The 16,732-nt window shown below is 47.8% G+C and overlaps 7 protein-coding genes and 1 non-coding gene across 8 annotated transcripts; 6 read left to right on the top strand and 2 right to left on the bottom strand.

The window, feature by feature from the left end:
- The first annotated feature begins 20 nt into the window (after window positions 1-20).
- Window positions 21-2,009, top strand: EDB93DRAFT_1134044 (asparaginase). Its single transcript, XM_041449058.1, has 5 exons — window positions 21-670; window positions 727-779; window positions 832-1,473; window positions 1,528-1,678; window positions 1,734-2,009. Exons 1-5 carry the CDS (start codon window positions 433-435, stop codon window positions 1,835-1,837), a joined length of 1,188 nt encoding a protein of 395 aa, XP_041309522.1. The 5' UTR covers window positions 21-432; the 3' UTR covers window positions 1,838-2,009.
- A 54-nt stretch (window positions 2,010-2,063) lies between these two features.
- EDB93DRAFT_t50 lies at window positions 2,064-2,155 on the top strand. Its single transcript has one exon. It is a non-coding gene; the product is annotated as a tRNA-Ser (tRNA).
- Window positions 2,156-2,272: 117 nt separating this feature from the next.
- On the top strand, window positions 2,273-3,694 carry EDB93DRAFT_1102489 (Dynamitin-domain-containing protein; the record flags this gene model as incomplete). Its single annotated transcript, XM_041447219.1, has 5 exons — window positions 2,273-2,308; window positions 2,363-2,419; window positions 2,475-2,619; window positions 2,668-3,134; window positions 3,185-3,694. 5 exons carry the CDS (start codon window positions 2,273-2,275, stop codon window positions 3,692-3,694), a joined length of 1,215 nt encoding a protein of 404 aa, XP_041309521.1.
- Window positions 3,695-3,781: 87 nt separating this feature from the next.
- EDB93DRAFT_1081878 (Conidiation protein 6-domain-containing protein) lies at window positions 3,782-4,394 on the bottom strand (the record flags this gene model as incomplete). Its single annotated transcript, XM_041445657.1, is given in 4 exon segments — window positions 3,782-3,858; window positions 3,911-4,048; window positions 4,096-4,141; window positions 4,158-4,394. 4 exon segments carry the CDS (start codon window positions 4,392-4,394, stop codon window positions 3,782-3,784), a joined length of 498 nt encoding a protein of 165 aa, XP_041309520.1.
- A 474-nt stretch (window positions 4,395-4,868) lies between these two features.
- On the top strand, window positions 4,869-6,735 carry EDB93DRAFT_1270387 (HbrB-like-domain-containing protein; the record flags this gene model as incomplete). The annotated part of the gene is made up of 6 exons (XM_041454315.1): window positions 4,869-4,922; window positions 4,974-5,263; window positions 5,313-5,535; window positions 5,593-5,876; window positions 5,928-6,399; window positions 6,459-6,735. 6 exons carry the CDS (start codon window positions 4,869-4,871, stop codon window positions 6,528-6,530), a joined length of 1,395 nt encoding a protein of 464 aa, XP_041309519.1. The 3' UTR covers window positions 6,531-6,735.
- Window positions 6,736-9,448: 2,713 nt separating this feature from the next.
- On the top strand, window positions 9,449-10,725 carry EDB93DRAFT_208203 (uncharacterized protein). The gene is made up of 5 exons (XM_041455703.1): window positions 9,449-9,635; window positions 9,686-10,130; window positions 10,177-10,184; window positions 10,234-10,292; window positions 10,343-10,725. The coding sequence occupies exons 1-5, from the start codon at window positions 9,596-9,598 to the stop codon at window positions 10,682-10,684; spliced, it is 894 nt and encodes a 297-aa protein (XP_041309518.1). The 5' UTR covers window positions 9,449-9,595; the 3' UTR covers window positions 10,685-10,725.
- Window positions 10,726-11,159: 434 nt separating this feature from the next.
- Window positions 11,160-12,376, top strand: EDB93DRAFT_208120 (uncharacterized protein). The gene is made up of 4 exons (XM_041455702.1): window positions 11,160-11,772; window positions 11,827-11,834; window positions 11,891-11,949; window positions 11,998-12,376. The coding sequence occupies exons 1-4, from the start codon at window positions 11,249-11,251 to the stop codon at window positions 12,322-12,324; spliced, it is 918 nt and encodes a 305-aa protein (XP_041309517.1). The 5' UTR covers window positions 11,160-11,248; the 3' UTR covers window positions 12,325-12,376.
- A 199-nt stretch (window positions 12,377-12,575) lies between these two features.
- EDB93DRAFT_1248563 (uncharacterized protein) lies at window positions 12,576-14,829 on the bottom strand (the record flags this gene model as incomplete). The annotated part of the gene is made up of 8 exons (XM_041452736.1): window positions 12,576-12,669; window positions 12,723-13,135; window positions 13,223-13,320; window positions 13,376-13,529; window positions 13,587-13,695; window positions 13,759-13,804; window positions 13,857-13,905; window positions 14,695-14,829. 8 exons carry the CDS (start codon window positions 14,827-14,829, stop codon window positions 12,576-12,578), a joined length of 1,098 nt encoding a protein of 365 aa, XP_041309516.1.
- Window positions 14,830-16,732: the final 1,903 nt, after the last annotated feature.

Here is a 16,732-nt window from a genome sequence, read left to right as displayed (position 1 = left end):
CTTAGCACGCCTCCGACCTTCTTGTTTTCGCCTTACTTTCAAAATTTACCAATTGGAACACTTGCAATACCCACCTCGAAGACCTGCCAGAGTGTCAGAGTTCAATTTGCTATGTGCTCGTCATTCTGGTATCGGCCAAATCTTTGACTTGCAAAAACGACACTGATCCGAACCGATCCCCTTGTCTTCTCCGCTATGGTCACGCTGCTGCGCTGGAAGACCATCCAATGCGAACGATCAATCGCTTGACTGAACTTTGCACAAGCATTTTTAAACTCAGATCTCAGATCGTGCCAGCACGATAATTATAGTGATATCTCACTGCATAGTTATCAAATACGTATCTGTCTTATCTTGGTGTACAGGCAACCATGCACTTCCCAGGGAGGCCATTCTTGTTTTTGAGGATCTCTCTCTTGGAAATTGCTTACAATGCCTGCCTCGAAGAACGCCAAGCTTACGCTCAAGCCCGGCAAGAAGTCTGCGGAGCCCAACTATGTCCTTGTCATCCATGGCGGTGCTGGTACCATGATGCGGGAGGAATCAACGCCTGAGCAACGCGCCAAGTACAGGGCTGCACTCTCACGGGCATTGAAAGCGGGCTATGAGGTGCTCAAGAGTGGAGGAGAAGCTATGGATGCTGCGGTCCAGGCTGTATCAGTCATGGAAGGTGCGATAAACAAGTTTTTGGGCAGTCGATAACTAACTTCTACATGTGACTTATAGACTGCCCCTTGTTTAACTCTGGGCATGGCGCGGTCTTTAATGTTGCAGGCAAGGTACGTTTCCTTGCCTATGATCAAGGGCCCTCTTGTATATCATCCTATCTAGAATGAGCTCGAGACTTCTTTAATGGTCTCTAAGCCTCCTGCATCGCACCCCGCAATGCCCTCCTCTCGACGCGGATCCTCGGTTACGTTAATCACTCACACTAGAAATCCTTCTCATCTCGCGCGCGCGCTCTACCTCGCACCTCAGCTTGCCCCTCACCCAATGTTGTCGGGTGCAGCAGCAGAAGCCATAGGTGCTTCACTTGGCGTAAGTCAGGTCGATCCATCCTACTTCTGGACTGAGGCACGGTGGAGAGAACACAGACGTGGTCTTGGGTTGCCCGAAGATCCTGTTGAATACCCCAGACCTGAAATACCCGACGACACAAATTCAGAGACTACGGATGTCGCCACCCTTTGTGATGATAAAGAAAAAGAGACGTGGGAGCCTCTTGATCTGATGCCAACGGGTACTGTTGGTGCGGTCGCACTCGATATCCGGGGCTGCATTGCAGCAGTAACCTCCACTGGGGGACGTACGAACAAGCTTGTCGGTCGGGTTGGAGATACTCCCGTAATGGGATGTGGTTTTTGGGCTGAAGAATGGGTAAGGGACGGTGGATTTGTGAAGCGTACCTGGGATCGTCTAAGAGGCAAACCGAGTGTTGAAGGTGTAGGCGTCTCGGGTACTGGTGACGGAGACGTGAGAAACAACCGAGCAGATCTTCAGCTTGCAAGTGCTAACCATACCCTTTAGTACTACATTCGTCGAGCTGCAGCTTCCAACATTGCCCGGCGGATGCAATACCTCGGCGAGTCCCTGGACGAGGCGACTCAGAACGTCATAGATGACTTGTTCAAGGAAGGAGGAATGGGCGGTATTATTGCGTTGGACAGAGAAGGAAACGGTACGGCTTCGTTCTCGCGTAAACTATACACTGACTTGAACTCTGGCTGTAATAGTGGCTCTTCCATTGAACTGCAGTGGCATGTATCGCGGCGTTATTCGTCCTAATGGCGTACCGCTCACGGCTATTTTCTTCGACGAACAACTTACTGAACTCTGAGCTGTGCAAACAAATTGCACCTCAGCTCACATTTATCGCCGGTTGATAATTGTCCCTGATCGCATGGCGGGACTTGGCAACACACATCTCTCTACAGACACATTCATGTAGGACTAGTTGATAATCAGGGCACTCGGAACTAGGTAGACACTAGAATTCACTTCGGACCTCACATGTAAAAGCCAATACATGTGGTTGTGTATCCCTTTTCCTGGACAAGAAACAAGTCACTTTGCCGGAGTGGTTAACGGGATCGCCTGCTATTCATAGCTAAGCGGTTGGGCTTTGCCCGCGAGTGTTCGAATCGCTCAGGTGACGCTTTTTGGTCCATTTCTGCAATCGAGTGTTCCCACGGCGTCTGACATGGACGCGTCCAGTTATTCTCTTTGCCGCAACTCTGCACAAAGTGTGAATGTTTGAACACTGACGCGGACGATGAGCGCGAACAAATATGCAAATCTCCCTGACATTGTGCGTATAATCGCTACTATTCCTGTAATACCTCTGTTTATTGCTTGATGACAGGACACTGCACCAGATGTCTATGAAACGGAGGACGTGTTTCCCTCATCTGAAACCAATGTTCGTGCTCGTCATGTTCCTAAAATGCTACCGACGAACAACTGATCTCTCTCAGAGAGGAGATTCGGATTCTGACGAACCCTCAGGTCCACGGATACGCGCCCAGCGGGGTGCGGATACCTCGAAAGAAGAACTCGATGACAGCAACTTGATCAGCGCGGAAGATGCGAGCAAACACTTTCGGAGAGCCGAACGACGTCGTGCGTTGCATTCCTCTTAAACATGTATACTGCGTATCGGATTACCAGTATCTGACTATACCTCAGGCCAGGAATCACGCTTTGCATATCCCCCGTCGCCGACATCCTCACCATCACGTTCGCCATCGCCGAGTAGGCGACCTCTTCCTGCGCGCCTGCGAGCACTGCAAGCTGAGCTTGCTGCTCTGGAGGGTGAGGTTGCCGATCCGTCCAATCCTGCACTTAAAGCCGAGGGTGTCGATGCTGGTGAGATGATAAGGGGATTAGTAGACGTGCGCAGACGGCTAGAGAAAGTCCGAATGGGGCGTGAGGGGAGAGGGAGGTTAGTCGGTGTTGTCCTTGGCGATGGTGGCAAGGAAGACAGTAAAGAAGACGTGGAACAGCCCAGTGCGGATGGCGAGGCAAAGGAGTCGAAAGTGCAGGGAGTACCGGAAGTTCGGGGCATTGCTGAAATGGACAAACGAGTCGGGGAGTTAGAGAGACTAGTGGGCTCCGTGGGCGCGACTTTGGACGAGGTATGCATTTTTGTATGTGAAGGGGCAGGACATTGTTGACCAGTATTCAGTCTACCCCGATTACTCCACCGCTTCTTCCTATGCTCACGCGTTTGAACTCGCAACTGATGCTTTTGACTCAACCACGGCATATTGACTCCATCTCCCGTCGACTGAAACTTCTGTTGTCTGACCTTGAACGAGTATCTACCGCACAGTCACAAAAGCGCCAATCGCAGCAGCCTGGGGGTACATCCATTATTTCTGGCACCGCAACTCAGGATGCGCTCCTCCCACTGTTAACACGTCTAGCTCCTTCGCTTCCTCACATCCCGCATATTTTGACTCGTTTGCGTACCCTCTCTGCGTTGCATGCATCTGCGGGTGAGTTTCAGGGAACGATAGCAGCGCTCGAAGAAGAGCAGCGTAAGACAAGGGATGCCCTTGAAGCTCTCAAAAATGCCGTCGGAGACGTGGAAACCAGTTTAGAAGCCAACAAGGGGACCGTTGCAGGGAATGTGCAAGGCTTGGAGGACAGAGTAGACAAAGTTTTGACTCGGCTCGAGGAGCTCTCAACGTAAGTAACAGTAGACGATCATAATGATACCATTAATGCAATGACGATGGATGTGAGTAAAAGATAATCTTCCCGTGCAACTTCTTTTCAATCAATCCAGATTGGTAACCCCACTGTCTGCAAGAAACTCTCTGGCATGCTGCTTGGCTGCAGCTGAAACATTTGGATCTGGAGAGGCACACGATTAGAAGGTGTTGCGTAGAACGGGAGCAGAGCTTACTATGAATGGCCGCCTTGTATCCAGCAATGACACGATGCTGGTGTTCCTCTTCTGAATGTGCATCAAGCTTGTGCTGGATACCAGCAGCCTCCAACACTTCTCTGGCGTGTTGCTTGGCTTCCTCGGATACATTGGGATCTGCACGAATCAGCAAGACGGTGCATCCTCGCAAACAACAGACGTACTAGAAGTTGCTGCTTTATAGCCCCGAAGAACATGCTTCTCATGTGCCTCGGACGCTGCGGACTGAGTAGCCTTTGTCTGCGTTGGCGTGATGGGTTCTGCTGACTTGACCCATCTCTTCAAGACGTTTCATGGCGTTCTCCTTGGCCTCTTCCGATACATTAGGGTTGTGGACAGCCGCTTTCAAGCCAGCAACAACGCGCGCTGTGTCTTTGGTGTGTTCTGCTGGTTCCTGAAACACAAAGAACTCGTAAGCATCGGAAGGGGACGACTGAAAATGTGGAAAAGATGTACCGGACATGATTTTGTTTGTTGAACAAGTGAGAGAACTGGATTATGGACATCACCCCCTAGGGGACGCTTTATATACTCTACACACTAGAGGGGCGTCATGGACTAGGGGCATCACGGACTGACGTCGGTATGATATCACGTTCACGTGATGTGTGCAATTATTTTTTGGAGGTAACGAAGATTTCCTTAATAATAAATATTGGCGCTCCTCCGCTCGTTGCCGCTCACAGTGAGCGGGCGCTTTTCAGAGTCATCGCGACTCATGCTGACTAAGCGTCTTCCTCATCGCTCAGTTGCACAGCCATCAAGTCTTGATTGTCGTAAACGATCCACAGTTGCTAGTTGATTCATAAGGTCCGTCACCAACTTACTGCTAAGTAACCCCAGGAATACCACTCTATCTCCTTCGAAGCACCTCAAGCACAGCGACCAGTTGCATTCCCATTCTCGCGTTGAAGCTGCAGCCTCCCAATTCCCGATAATGGCTTCTGTTGCATCTTCGAATACCCTCAAATCGCATACATCTCCCTCGAAAGTATGCCTCCCATGCATCACCCAATACAATATTTGACGTTCGCTACCTTAGCCCTCTTCTACTCGGACTTATGATGCAAAGCTCGTTTCACGAGAAATGCACCGCCTCGGGACCCTCGCAGGTCTTAATCCCAGCATTGCCCCCTCATTATCCACAGGTCCTGTTGCACCTCCTCTCGCACTCGCACCATCAACCTCGCCATCCAGTGGCGGTATTGCAATTGCTCCTACAATTCATTCCAGCGCGTCAAGTGTGGGTATGACGGACAAGGACAATCCCTGGCGCACACTACATGTGCATGTCCTTCCCCTGTTCAATGAGGAGCCATTACGCATACCCATGTGCGTTTGTTGCGCGATCACCTGCTCTGCACAGTCTAAGTATATACAGAGAAGACCTCAACGCCCTTGTACGGCGGCATATCCAAACCGTACTAGCTGTATCCCCTTCGAAAACCTTGGCGACTCTCGAAACGGACGCGCGCGAACTCATTGCAGCAGGCATGGTCACTCTCAACGCCAAGCTCTCTAATATTTCAGACGAAATACTACTGGGCCGTGTCACTGAAATCTGGGCCTTTTTCTGGGACCAAATACTCCCATATGTCGAAGGGGTTAGCTCTCTTGCCCCCGATCATGGCTCATGCTTCTGTTCTAAGCTCATATTTTAGGTCTTATTACCATTGCAAACCGATCCTTTACTGACTTCGTTGCATCGTACGCAAAAACAGCATCGGACCTCTTCGCCTACGCGACAAGGCAGTAAACTGAATGGCTCATTAACGCTATCTTCGCTATCTCCGACGATTGATGTTCGCAGCGTTGCTTTATGTGCGTTTCGTGATCGTGTCGTGCTTCCTGTGCATGGCCGTCTACAGAATCTGCTGTCCCCTCCTTTTGGGAAAGACATGCTCGCACGGTTAAGTCCCTTCCGCCAACCGAGATTACAGCAGATGTGTGTACCTTATTAAATCTTAAATCAAATTCCTTGTGATATCTTCACTAGGTTGTTAGTCCTTACATCTGAGCGGCGCGTCCGCTCTCCCTCTCCACCCCTTTCACTACACGCACCTGTTATGCAGCCTTCGGCAGGCGAGGCAGCAATCGAGTCTCTGCTCCGCCTAGTCTCAAACCAGCAGCGGCTTTCGCATGGACAAGGTCTCGCACCTCGGGCAGCCACACCCAGTTTCCTGTCTGCTGGGCGCCCACGTGATCGACGAGGGCGAATTGGTTCCTCCGGGGCGGCGAGTGTACTTGGGATTGTCGGTGGGTGGGCAACGATGCCCGCACAGACAGATGAGCGGCAGGAAGAGGAAGAGGGTGGAGAGACTCCGAAAATTGGGGGGATTGATAAGGGGCTGACAAAGCCGTACCACCAGCGTGGGGGTGGGTGGGGTCTTGGAGCTGGGAACGAAGACATTATCAGGCCAGTTGAAGAAGACGACGATGACGAAGCCTTAGACTGGGCACAAGCTCAGGTTAGTGGGAGCTATCCGGCTGAAGCGATTTCAAATTAATTCTGCATCAATGGTTTTAGGCTGCGGTCGAGAGGATGGTAGGGGTAAAACCCATTGAAGGCGTTGCTGATTCACGCAGAAGGGCAACTTAGTTGATGTAACTAAAACATGTCTTCGGTGTTGATTATCTGTGTACTGATACTGTCTATGCCTTGCCATGGGTATGGCCGCTTCTCGTATTTCGTGTTCCTATTTGCCCTAAAGCTGATATTCCGCACGAAGAATACCTAGGAACCTAGAAAGGAGTATTAGTTGAAACTTCATTCGACATAACATTCCTGAGTTTGGTTTATTGTTTTAATCAACTGATCAATCTTGGGAGTGTTGTATTGAATGAAGGCCCATTTCAGCAGCATGCGTTCGCTCTCATGCACACAGTGACCGGTGGTACAGGTCATTGTTGTTGATATTTATGCACTTGCACTCCTTGAGAGGATGGAGTGCAAGGAAGCGAGTCCTTCATTGATGAAAGGCGACAATCTTTCACTAATTAATGTCCTGATCATAGCCATCTTCCTGTTCAGTATCATCGTGGTACTACCAGTGCTGATCACAAAGCCTTCCTTGAATTGCTTTCAGAGGCAACAAAACATCTTCACACGCCTTCATGTATTCTAGAACTTTATTGTCAACCCACTTCCAAGAGACCCAATTGATGAAGTTATTGAGAATAAGTTTACTGTCACGTTACGAAGTATTTCCTAACATCGACGAAAGGCGGGTCGGGACGGATATCAGTGAAGTTACTACCACAAAACGAGAGGTCAGGGCGGAGGCCTATGTACATCAGACGGGCGTTATTCAATGCTAAAACAGAAGGAAATTAGAGGAACATTTTCGATAATGTCTCGCATCGTATTGATGCAAGTGATCTCAATATGTTGATAGTCCTCGATATCACGCGGAGCAACTGAGCAAATCTGGTGTCCAATCCTCTCAGATGGGCTCGATCATTCGTCTCTGGCATGCTACAAGCATGCTATGCAGTCAAAATGAATGGATCAGACATTCAAAATTCAATATTCAGTTGTGTGAGGCTATATAAATACTGTCCGCGATATATTACTGAAACACAATAAGCTTTCAATATCACCGCCTTTTGGCGTAATGGTAAAGGTGGACATGTACAACAGGCTTGACCAAGTTACAGCCAATAGTCGAGGTCTCGCCAACAGTGGGGTTTCTTTTCAAATTCCTTGTTACCTTGAAACAGAGGAGGTATCACGCAACAAGTGAACGAGCTGCAAGCTCTTCTCCGCTTGCCAACTCTCATACCACGCAGTAACATAATGGAGCAACCCAGAGCGATCTAGCATCATTACAGCAACCACCTGCCGCTGCCACGACATGCACGAGACTTCCAAGTTCCCACAGTCACTGATTCCCGTGACACTGGATCAATCTCGCCTCCTGACATCACCGTAAGACGTGCTAGATGGAGGGCTTGCTTTCTGCTCTCGGCGCCCATTCAGAACATAAAAGGCCAGTAACCATGTCAGTGGTTTGCAATTCGATAGGAAAATAAGGTTTCAGCTAACGAGCAAGGGCTCCCGCAGGAGTTTGCAAGTTTGAAATACATCTCGCTCAACCATCCGTCTTGATGCACTCGACCAGTATGTCCAGCACCTTTTGCCTGGAACTCCGATGGATATGTCAAATATTTCCTCTGGAGCATGATGTGATCCATTATATCTGCGCCATTGATTGGCCAAAGACAAGCAGATAAAGCAAGTCGTGCCCGCTTATGTGATGTCTACGCGGCTCTGGTTGATTGAAGTGTGCCGAACACCGCTCGATGTGAATTAGTACGTACGTGAGTCGAAATCAAGACATGAAAGGCAGCGGATAACGCACGTTGCCATAGATTTCACCAGCATAATTTCAGTAGGAGTGTTGTAAACTGATTTCTATGACTTTGCAGCTGTGAGCATCAGATGACTGGCTGCCATGTCTAGTAGTGCCGTCAAACAGAGATCAGCAGGTAACGGAGATCCATGTGTCTAACATACATCGATTACAACATTTCTAAAAACATCGGGAAATGCGAATCTTGTTCCAGAGAAGCGATATCAAGGGCCGATGACTGCGTCAGCGAGGGTCTGTAAGTTGGCAGTTATTTTTGATCTTGTTTATTTGATTAGGCCAGATACGGTTTATAACGGTGGCGACGTATATGCGGAGAGACTGTCATGGATTGACAGGCGGCTTAATGTTGAAGGTGATATTTGCCGCAAAGAGTTACAGGATGTCTCCAATCCCCGCCTCTCAAAGAACAAATTGACCCGCTCCGGGGGGGGAGCTCTTCGGTATAAACTTCGTGAAAGTAGCATATCAACTTAGGCATGGTTCTTCAATGATGCACTTCGAGGGATCAGCTTCTCGAACGTAGGCGACGGATAGACGAGGTGTAAGCCTTGGTAAAATTAGAAAAACACGAGTTAAGTGGAAGCGTGATAAAGTTGCATTACCTAGTACTTATAACCTGATGTAAAACGCGTGAAAATTGCTTCCTACCCAATGTATGATTCCAAGAGATGCCGAGTATGGTTTCATCGCGGAAGGAGATGTATATCGAGTCGGAGTTGAGCGCACGGGCGGAGTTCAGGAAGTCACTCAGAATTACGTGAGCTATGGGGACGCGCTCTTGCTCTCAGGCTCTTCGAATTCAACTGGGACTCGAGCCATGTGAGCTCATAAATTTTTCTGTCAATGTTGAGTCGGGCACGTTGTAAGTTATAATGTCTTTATTCGCTCAAGTTGGATCTCGCTTGAACTTGTTAGGTACTAATACTAGGATGTGCGACATGACGTGTCTTCCGAGTCCTGCAGGGAGCTTAGTATCGCTGTCAAGTTTGCATGATAGGGCTTTTCGGACCGCCATTTCTTGCTACTTCGGTGAATTTAGAGGTAAGCACTATTCCCAGATGCTGACACCACGGACTCCCACAGATTCCCGTGCGCGTGTTCCTCCATTGTACGGGGCTCAAGTGTTGGAACATTCCCACCACATGATTCCCAGCATTGTCATTCTTGCGACGCCACTGTCGAGATTAAATTAATGCATGTCGCAACCAAAGCCAAGCCTTGATACCGTGTCCAGCAGTCATCAGTTTCAGAGAATTATAAGCTGGCCTGCTATTCCTTGTCAAGGCGGGTTATGTCCACTATGGCATCATCAAATTCGAAGGTGTGGTTTGGTAAGCGAGGAATATCTCGATGGCCTAAAAATGCTTATCGTCATTGCTAGTCACTGGGGCGTCTTCGGGTTTTGGTCGAGCAGTTACCGAAGTCATGCTTCAGAAAGGAGATAATGTTGTTGCGACTTTGCGAAAACCTGCTATGCTAGATGACCTCGCAAATGTGTACCCACAGAATCGGCTTCTCATCTTACCTCTGGACGTCACAGTTCCTTCTGATATCAGTACCGCTTTTCTCAAAGCGCGCGAGACGTTTGGCCGCATTGACGTTGTATTCAACAATGCGGGAATGTGCATAATCGGTGAAGCGGAAGGCATGCCTGATGACGACGCAAAGCTCTTGTTCGATACATTGTTTTGGGGTGCCGCAAATGTCACAAAAGAAGCCGTGACAACATTTAGAGATTTCAACCAACCTCCTGGGGGACGCCTCTTGCAAATGTCATCTCGCACAGTCCTGCGAGTTGTTCCAGGAGTAGCGCATTACGCCGCAGCGTACGTGACGCCTTCTCGCTCATTGTTTTTACTGACATTTGCATAGTAAAGCAGGTATATACAGTTCACATATCCTTGATTCAAAATATTCAATCGTAAACAGCCCTTGAATCTCTTTCGGAAGGGTATGCTGCTGAGTTGGATCCAGAATGGAATATTAAGGTGTGTTCTACGCACGATATTAATTTCAAACTCGAATTCATCATCCACAGATCACTGTTCTTCAGCCCGCTCGTTTCCGTACTGCCGCACCCTGGACCAATGTTCTCGTACCAGTTCATCCTGCGTACTCTGATCCAAATTTACCTTCCAGACAGTACCGCAGCATATATCCAGGAGCTGAACGTTTTTCAGACGGAGACATCTACAAGTTCGCACTGCAGATGTACAGGCTCGTGCAACTAGATGATCCCCCGTTTTATCTCCCGTTGCACAGAACGGCTTTGGAAGCGGTAAAGATCAAGGGCCAAAAGTTGTTACAAGCTGTCGAAGATTACGGTAGTTGGTCAGATGATGTATATCTTGACGAGGAAAATAGCCAGGGGCGAGCATAATTTTGTAAGCTTCTCCATGCGCTAATTTTCGACATGTACAGTTTGCATGAGTCCTTGCAGGATGCTCAATCCTAAGATATTGTTATCGTTTGGGACCCAAGCACCATTGACCCTCGCTAATCCTGTCCTGCACAGGGAAGTGCTTAAACTTTAGCTTTGGTAGACCGAAGCAATTTATGATGAGTCATGTGCTCGAGCAAGCTCAAAATGGGAAATCTAGCGAGCTGACTTCGCGAAGCGGTGTGAAGCGCCCTTCGACTGCAACGATGTGCACTCAATTTCCACTTCGATTCGCTTCAGCTTTACGGCACTAGCTCGGGTCCCAAACAACAACGACGTTCTAGAATTGAGCATCCCAGTTGTCCTGAGGCTGATATTCTCATAGTTGACGTCGCAGCCGATATCTACTATTCACGCTCTATCAGGTGGACGCCGGTGTAACATCCCTCTAATTCTTCATAAGGCTCAGTTTTGTGATTACCATGAGTGCATCCTCATATCCATTTTCCGCAGATTGATTCCAAGCTCAGAGCTTGGAAATACGCCATCAGATAATATTCAACAATGTCCTCCCCGAAAGTTTGGTTTGGTTTATCTGTTTCTACTACTGACCAGGAAACAAAGCTAACAACTTTCTCTGCAGTCACTGGTGCATCGACAGGTTTAGGGCGAAAGGTTGCTGAATACGCTTTGAGCAAAGGGGACAACGTATTCGCCACCCTACGCAAGCTCTCGATGTTGGAAGACCTCACTGCTAAATATCCCTCCTCCCGCCTCGCTGTTTTCCCGCTCGATGTGACAGATACCCCTTCGATTACCGCGGCATTCAATGAGGCCCTCTCGCACTTTAATCGTATCGACATCGTGCTGAACAATGCAGGGTACTATATTGTATCAGAAGCTGAAGGTATACCTCACAAGGCAGCACGAGAGATGTTCGATGTGTTGCTCTGGGGCGCAGAAAATGTCATGCGTGAAGCTATACGATGCTTCAGGGACGTGAATCGTCCAATGGGCGGGCGATTATTGAACGTGTCTTCCCGGACAGCCATGATTCCACAGCCTGGCTCTACACATTATGCTTCAGCGTAAGTTCACATATTTTGCACAGTTTATCCTGTAGGCTGACATTTAAATAATAGCAAAGCTGGTGGGTAGGCTCTCAATTTCATCTTACGGTTTCGAACTCCAACTGGGCATTATTAGCTTTGGAGTGTTTGTCGGAAGGGTATATCAGCGAACTTGACCCAGAGTGGCACATCAAAGTAAGTCGAATGCATTCCGGTGTTGGACAGTAATTTATCTCGACAAAGATCACTCTCATCGAGCCAGCTCTGTTTCGTACATCGGTAGTCCAAAACCGCGTGGAAGAACCTGTTCACCCCGCTTACGCATCCAATGCATCACTCCCTTCGCGCATATTCCGAGATCTATGTCCTCACATCGAGGAGACACATTTTGACGGCGATCCGGCCAAGCTTGCAGAAATGATCTACAAATTGTCTTATTTGGATGAACCCCCAGTGCGCCTCCCTTTGCATAGGGTCTCCTTGGAATCTGCGAGACAGAAGGGGAAACTATTGCTCGAAGCTGCCGAGAAGTGGTCCAGTTGGTCAGACGATATATATCTTCGTAAGTGAACGAGAACTAGTGTCATATGTCAGGATATATCGATTCCAAGTCTATCTACAAGTACTGTTGAGAATGTTTTGTTTTAGGATACACAACATAGTCTGAAGCGCATTAGTATCGGTATATGCCGCTATGTCCTGGGTAACCATATCCTACATTTCGTGTCAGTCCAGGATAGCCCATTGATGTGTTAGTATATGTATTCATGTCGGGCTCGGCACTTCGCGCACGTCTGTTATTATATCTATCATGATGTCTGCTAGATGACCTGTGGCGTCTTCTGGGCAACTGAATGATAGTCGTCGTGCCTGGATGGGCTGACACCGTTGTCACGTTTGGGGTGTTGCTGTATGCTAAAGACGGGTCGTAAATGGGTGGCACATGTACTGGAGATGCCCCTCCATACACAGAAGACCCATTACCATAGGTAGGGTAAACACCTCCGTGCATCTCTGTGATTCCATTCCCGCCCGCCCGAGAGCTCCTAGCACCATATATTGCAGGGTTTACCCCCATGCCCATACCAGGCGAAGTGCCCAAGTAAGGTGAGCCCACAGTTCCACGCATAACAGTTCCGGCTCTAGGGCTATATGCTCCTGTAGCGTCAGATGGGGCTGGCATCGAGAGTCGCCTGTGTCTCTCAATCCTCTGGCCAAAGTATGGGGCTTCATAGTCGATGGCATGTGGGTCAACCCAACCACCCACGCTAGAACCTGTCATCCTGGGCGTTCCGAATCCCGAACCATATGTGCCAACATCCATTCGACTGTTGTACCCCATCCCTGCGCCTACATCACCTCCGACGGGACCCGACAGATTCTATGATAGCATTGTGTCAGTGTGGGGTGCGATAAGTCAACAGCCCATGTAATAGCTGTCCAGAAGATCAAACACACGGATACTAACTTCATCGAATATATGCGATGCAGTCGCTGCTGCAGCTTCGCACGCTGGCATACAACCGTCCGCATCAGCCAGGCCTGAGATGATATACATCTTGATGGCTGGATAACAAATATTGTGGGTCGTGAGGAAGAAGATACTATCGAGAATTGGTACCTTCTGCAATGGCAAGTCCTATATATGCTTCTCGTTGGCGCTCAATTTCTGCGCAGAGAGGCTCATAAAGCACGTTGTTATGGATCCAGACTCGGTATGCTTCGTAGGCCGAGGCATATCCGATTTCCTGGGAAGTCAGCACATTGATTGCACACTGGTGATGTATTTATCTCATTAAATATTAGTAGAGTCGATAGAAAATATGCCTTACAAGACCACCATATACCCATCGATGCCATGTACGAGCCTCATTGATACCTGTACCCACGGGAGTTATGTTGGCACTAGATAATTTGCTATAGACCTGATTGAAGATCGTACTGAGATAGAGTGAGTGTAAGTGACCATGCTTTGGAGTGACTCGGAGATGTGGTTGTTCTTACGGGTCAATGTGTGGTGCGTGTGCTCTGAAATAATCATATCCGCCCCCTACGCTTGACTAGTGAGTTCCTACGAAAAACATATCAGATGTAGAACTTACAAGAAGGCTGTGGTTGAAACTGAATGGAGGGAGGACGGCCAAATCGTAACTGTTCTCTAAGTCAATAAGATCCACAGCGCTCAGGCAATCGACTTGCTTGGTTGCTTCCCCATCCGTGTAGAGTTGACTGGTAATAAGGATAGGACATAAGTGAAAAGTGCGAATTGTTGCAAAGCAAGGGACGTGCAGCTCCACAGCATACTCGCAGCTATTAAGATGCATTATTGTGAGTGTGACATCACTATTGGTATTGCGTACCAAATTGAAGGTGACCGTGGAGCCGCACTATCATGATGGTACTTGATCTTGTGGAGCACTTGGAGATTTAACTTAGAGTCAGTTCGGCAACCCTCCGATACAAAAATAGACTAAATATGATGAACTTCGTGAATTTTTTTCCAAGTCATCATAGTTTTGCAAAAATAGATAACTTAGCGGATTAGAGAATCTTTTTTACTGCCCTACTAACACCTGAGACATTGCCAGATTGACTGGGGGATAATATGCGGAACATATTTGCGAAATATCTTACATCTATTGTTCACTGGATGACTATCCGTAGGCCTGAATAATGCGGAGTAGAATATAGGGATCCTCACACCTGGGAGCTTACGGTTTATGCTTATCCGTGCTTACTATGCTTACACCCCCCAGTTGCGCAGCCACCGTAGATTATGTAATACAATAGTAGTGCCACTCATCGATCAGTAGCAGTGTAGTATAACTTCCTATGGCACGAATTTCTCTCCATGAGCAGTATCTGCATGCATATATGTTGTCCATGGTTCTCCATACCCTGGCAAATCCAGAACTGAATCTGAAGCTGGATAGTACTTACCTCCTTCTTGTCCCACTTCCTGAGCAAAACAAGCCTATTCTCATCTTTCTCGACCTCTGACAGCAAGGTCCATGTCATATTCTCGGACCAGTGGACATCAGGAATAGGAGGGGGTGGCAGAACCTTCTTTCTCATGGCATTAACACTGGCAGAGGGGGCACTGGAGAGCACTTAGCTGACACAGCAGCGCATGTGACTTATTTTGGTTTGTTTACACCCACGTACAAATTGGATAGTATTGGGGGGTGTGAGCATAAGCATGGATAAGCATAAACCATAAGCTCCCAGGTGTGAGGATCCCTAATATAATAGAATAAAAAATTCCATTTAAGGCAATGCTGCTGTGATGCCGCTGTTCATTTAGGATGAAATTCCTACACATTATTTTCTTTACCCTCTTACAAACTCTAAATCTGTAGGGGGGGGGGGGGGGGCCCAGATTATAATAGATGATTATATCCGTTTTAGGCCACTAACACCTTGTTGGCTCATTCCACAACTTTGAAATATATACAGGTACCACTATGACCAATCCTTAGGCTCCTTTGTTGAAGTTTTAAGATTAACAGGAGGAGACTGCACAGTCATGTACTGCTGCAACCGCTGACCTGCACCAAAGTGGTCCAGTGCATGACCGTGCGGTGTTAGTGAATATTTTTCGGGAATTTTGCATGGAATGAATTTTGTGTTATTTGGCTCGAAGATGACTCAGCTAGATTCTCACGCATCTGAAGCTTCCATGAAAAATACTTTCTGCATATGTTTGTTTGTGGGAACTTCCAGGAAACTTTAAATACATGTGTTACCCGGTTTTGCTTTATAACATATGCTATGTCTCTAAATAACACCAAATACAAACAAGTTTCAACATATTATGTAAACCATGTTCTCTTACCACAGTCAGCTGATCTATGACTAAGCCTGACAAATCATGTTCACCTACATACGATTCACATGGGTATTATGATCTATGACAAATAATGTAGTATATCTAGATATGTGAGAAAACAAAAATTGAATATACCTAGGTACGTGGGAGTAAATTAGCACAGCCACATAGATTCGTCTATATAAGGACCTCTGTTTTGGCCTGAAATGCAATCAATCAGACTCCCAGAGTCACCCTTAATAAAATTGCGAGTGAGGTTTGTGTGTGATCAGCATCAGCAACTGTTACAAGAACATCTAGATGCTTGGGCCCCTACTATTTTTCTCCTGATCCTCCTCGTATCAGCCCTCGCATCATACCCTTACCCGGACCTTACTCTTGTCATCCTCGTCATCCTCGCATTCCCTTTCGCCCTCTACCTGTCACTTCAGCAAAGCCAGTACATTTGGCCGGATCCCTTCGCTGACGAAGCATACCCATGCTCCGTTTCACCACCTGACTGATCCTGCGGACAGTCTCCTGACCCTTACCGTCTGGACGGTAAACTATGACACGATGCATGACGCATCCCCTTTGCCCTATTTTCCTTTCTTGATCTCTGACTCGATGCGCAGTCGCACATGCGACTTATACTTAGACCCGCAGTTGCACGATCGTGCCCCTGCATGGTTCATTTCTCATTTCTGATCTTTGACTCACTTTCTTATCCAGCACGTTCTACCTAGATCGAACGTGCCTTCCTATTATGGTCTTACCCTTTACCGATTGCCTCTCCCGGTAGTACGAGTTATCATCCACTAATACGTCCCCTGTCCTCTATATAAACTCGCTACCATGTACCATATTCCCTAACTTGAATCTACTTGGTTCTTGACCTCCTACTCTCACCAGAGTGATTCTTCTGCCTCGCCAGCAGTCTATATTCTATCTTCTTATCTGCTCATCGCGGATAAGCCTATAGTCTCGATCTTTACTCATCGACTTCGTCGACGAGCAAAGCCCCTGTTAACTAGTCGGACTTCTGTCCTTCTAATTAAACGACGATCCTTACGATTAACCTTCAGGTGTCGTAAGCCTAGGCCGATATAGCTTATTGTCTCGCACCCGCGTGACATAAGCTACCCGATTTGGACATAGGCGTCAAATCGT

The sequence above is a fragment of the Suillus bovinus genome (assembly GCF_016758785.1).
Source record: "Suillus bovinus strain UH-Sbo-P2 chromosome Unknown EDB93scaffold_15, whole genome shotgun sequence".
Taxonomy (NCBI): domain Eukaryota; kingdom Fungi; phylum Basidiomycota; class Agaricomycetes; order Boletales; family Suillaceae; genus Suillus; species Suillus bovinus.
This window is presented reverse-complemented; position numbering and strand designations above follow the sequence as displayed.

What these genes read in the sequence shown, in the direction of transcription:
- EDB93DRAFT_1134044 (XM_041449058.1), top strand. Translation starts at nt 433, where the DNA reads ATGCCTGCCTCGAAGAACGCCAAGCTTACGCTCAAGCCCGGCAAGAAG. An exon ending in TCTTTAATGTTGCAGGCAAG is followed by an intron (nt 780 to 831) that starts GTACGTTTCCTT and finishes CATCCTATCTAG; the next exon opens with AATGAGCTCGAGACTTCTTT. An exon ending in CGGGTACTGGTGACGGAGAC is followed by an intron (nt 1,474 to 1,527) that starts GTGAGAAACAAC and finishes CATACCCTTTAG; the next exon opens with TACTACATTCGTCGAGCTGC.
- EDB93DRAFT_208203 (XM_041455703.1), top strand. Translation starts at nt 9,596, where the DNA reads ATGTCCACTATGGCATCATCAAATTCGAAGGTGTGGTTTG. An exon ending in AAATTCGAAGGTGTGGTTTG is followed by an intron (nt 9,636 to 9,685) that starts GTAAGCGAGGAA and finishes CGTCATTGCTAG; the next exon opens with TCACTGGGGCGTCTTCGGGT. An exon ending in ATCCAGAATGGAATATTAAG is followed by an intron (nt 10,293 to 10,342) that starts GTGTGTTCTACG and finishes CATCATCCACAG; the next exon opens with ATCACTGTTCTTCAGCCCGC.
- EDB93DRAFT_208120 (XM_041455702.1), top strand. Translation starts at nt 11,249, where the DNA reads ATGTCCTCCCCGAAAGTTTGGTTTGGTTTATCTGTTTCTACTACTGAC. An exon ending in ACCCAGAGTGGCACATCAAA is followed by an intron (nt 11,950 to 11,997) that starts GTAAGTCGAATG and finishes ATCTCGACAAAG; the next exon opens with ATCACTCTCATCGAGCCAGC.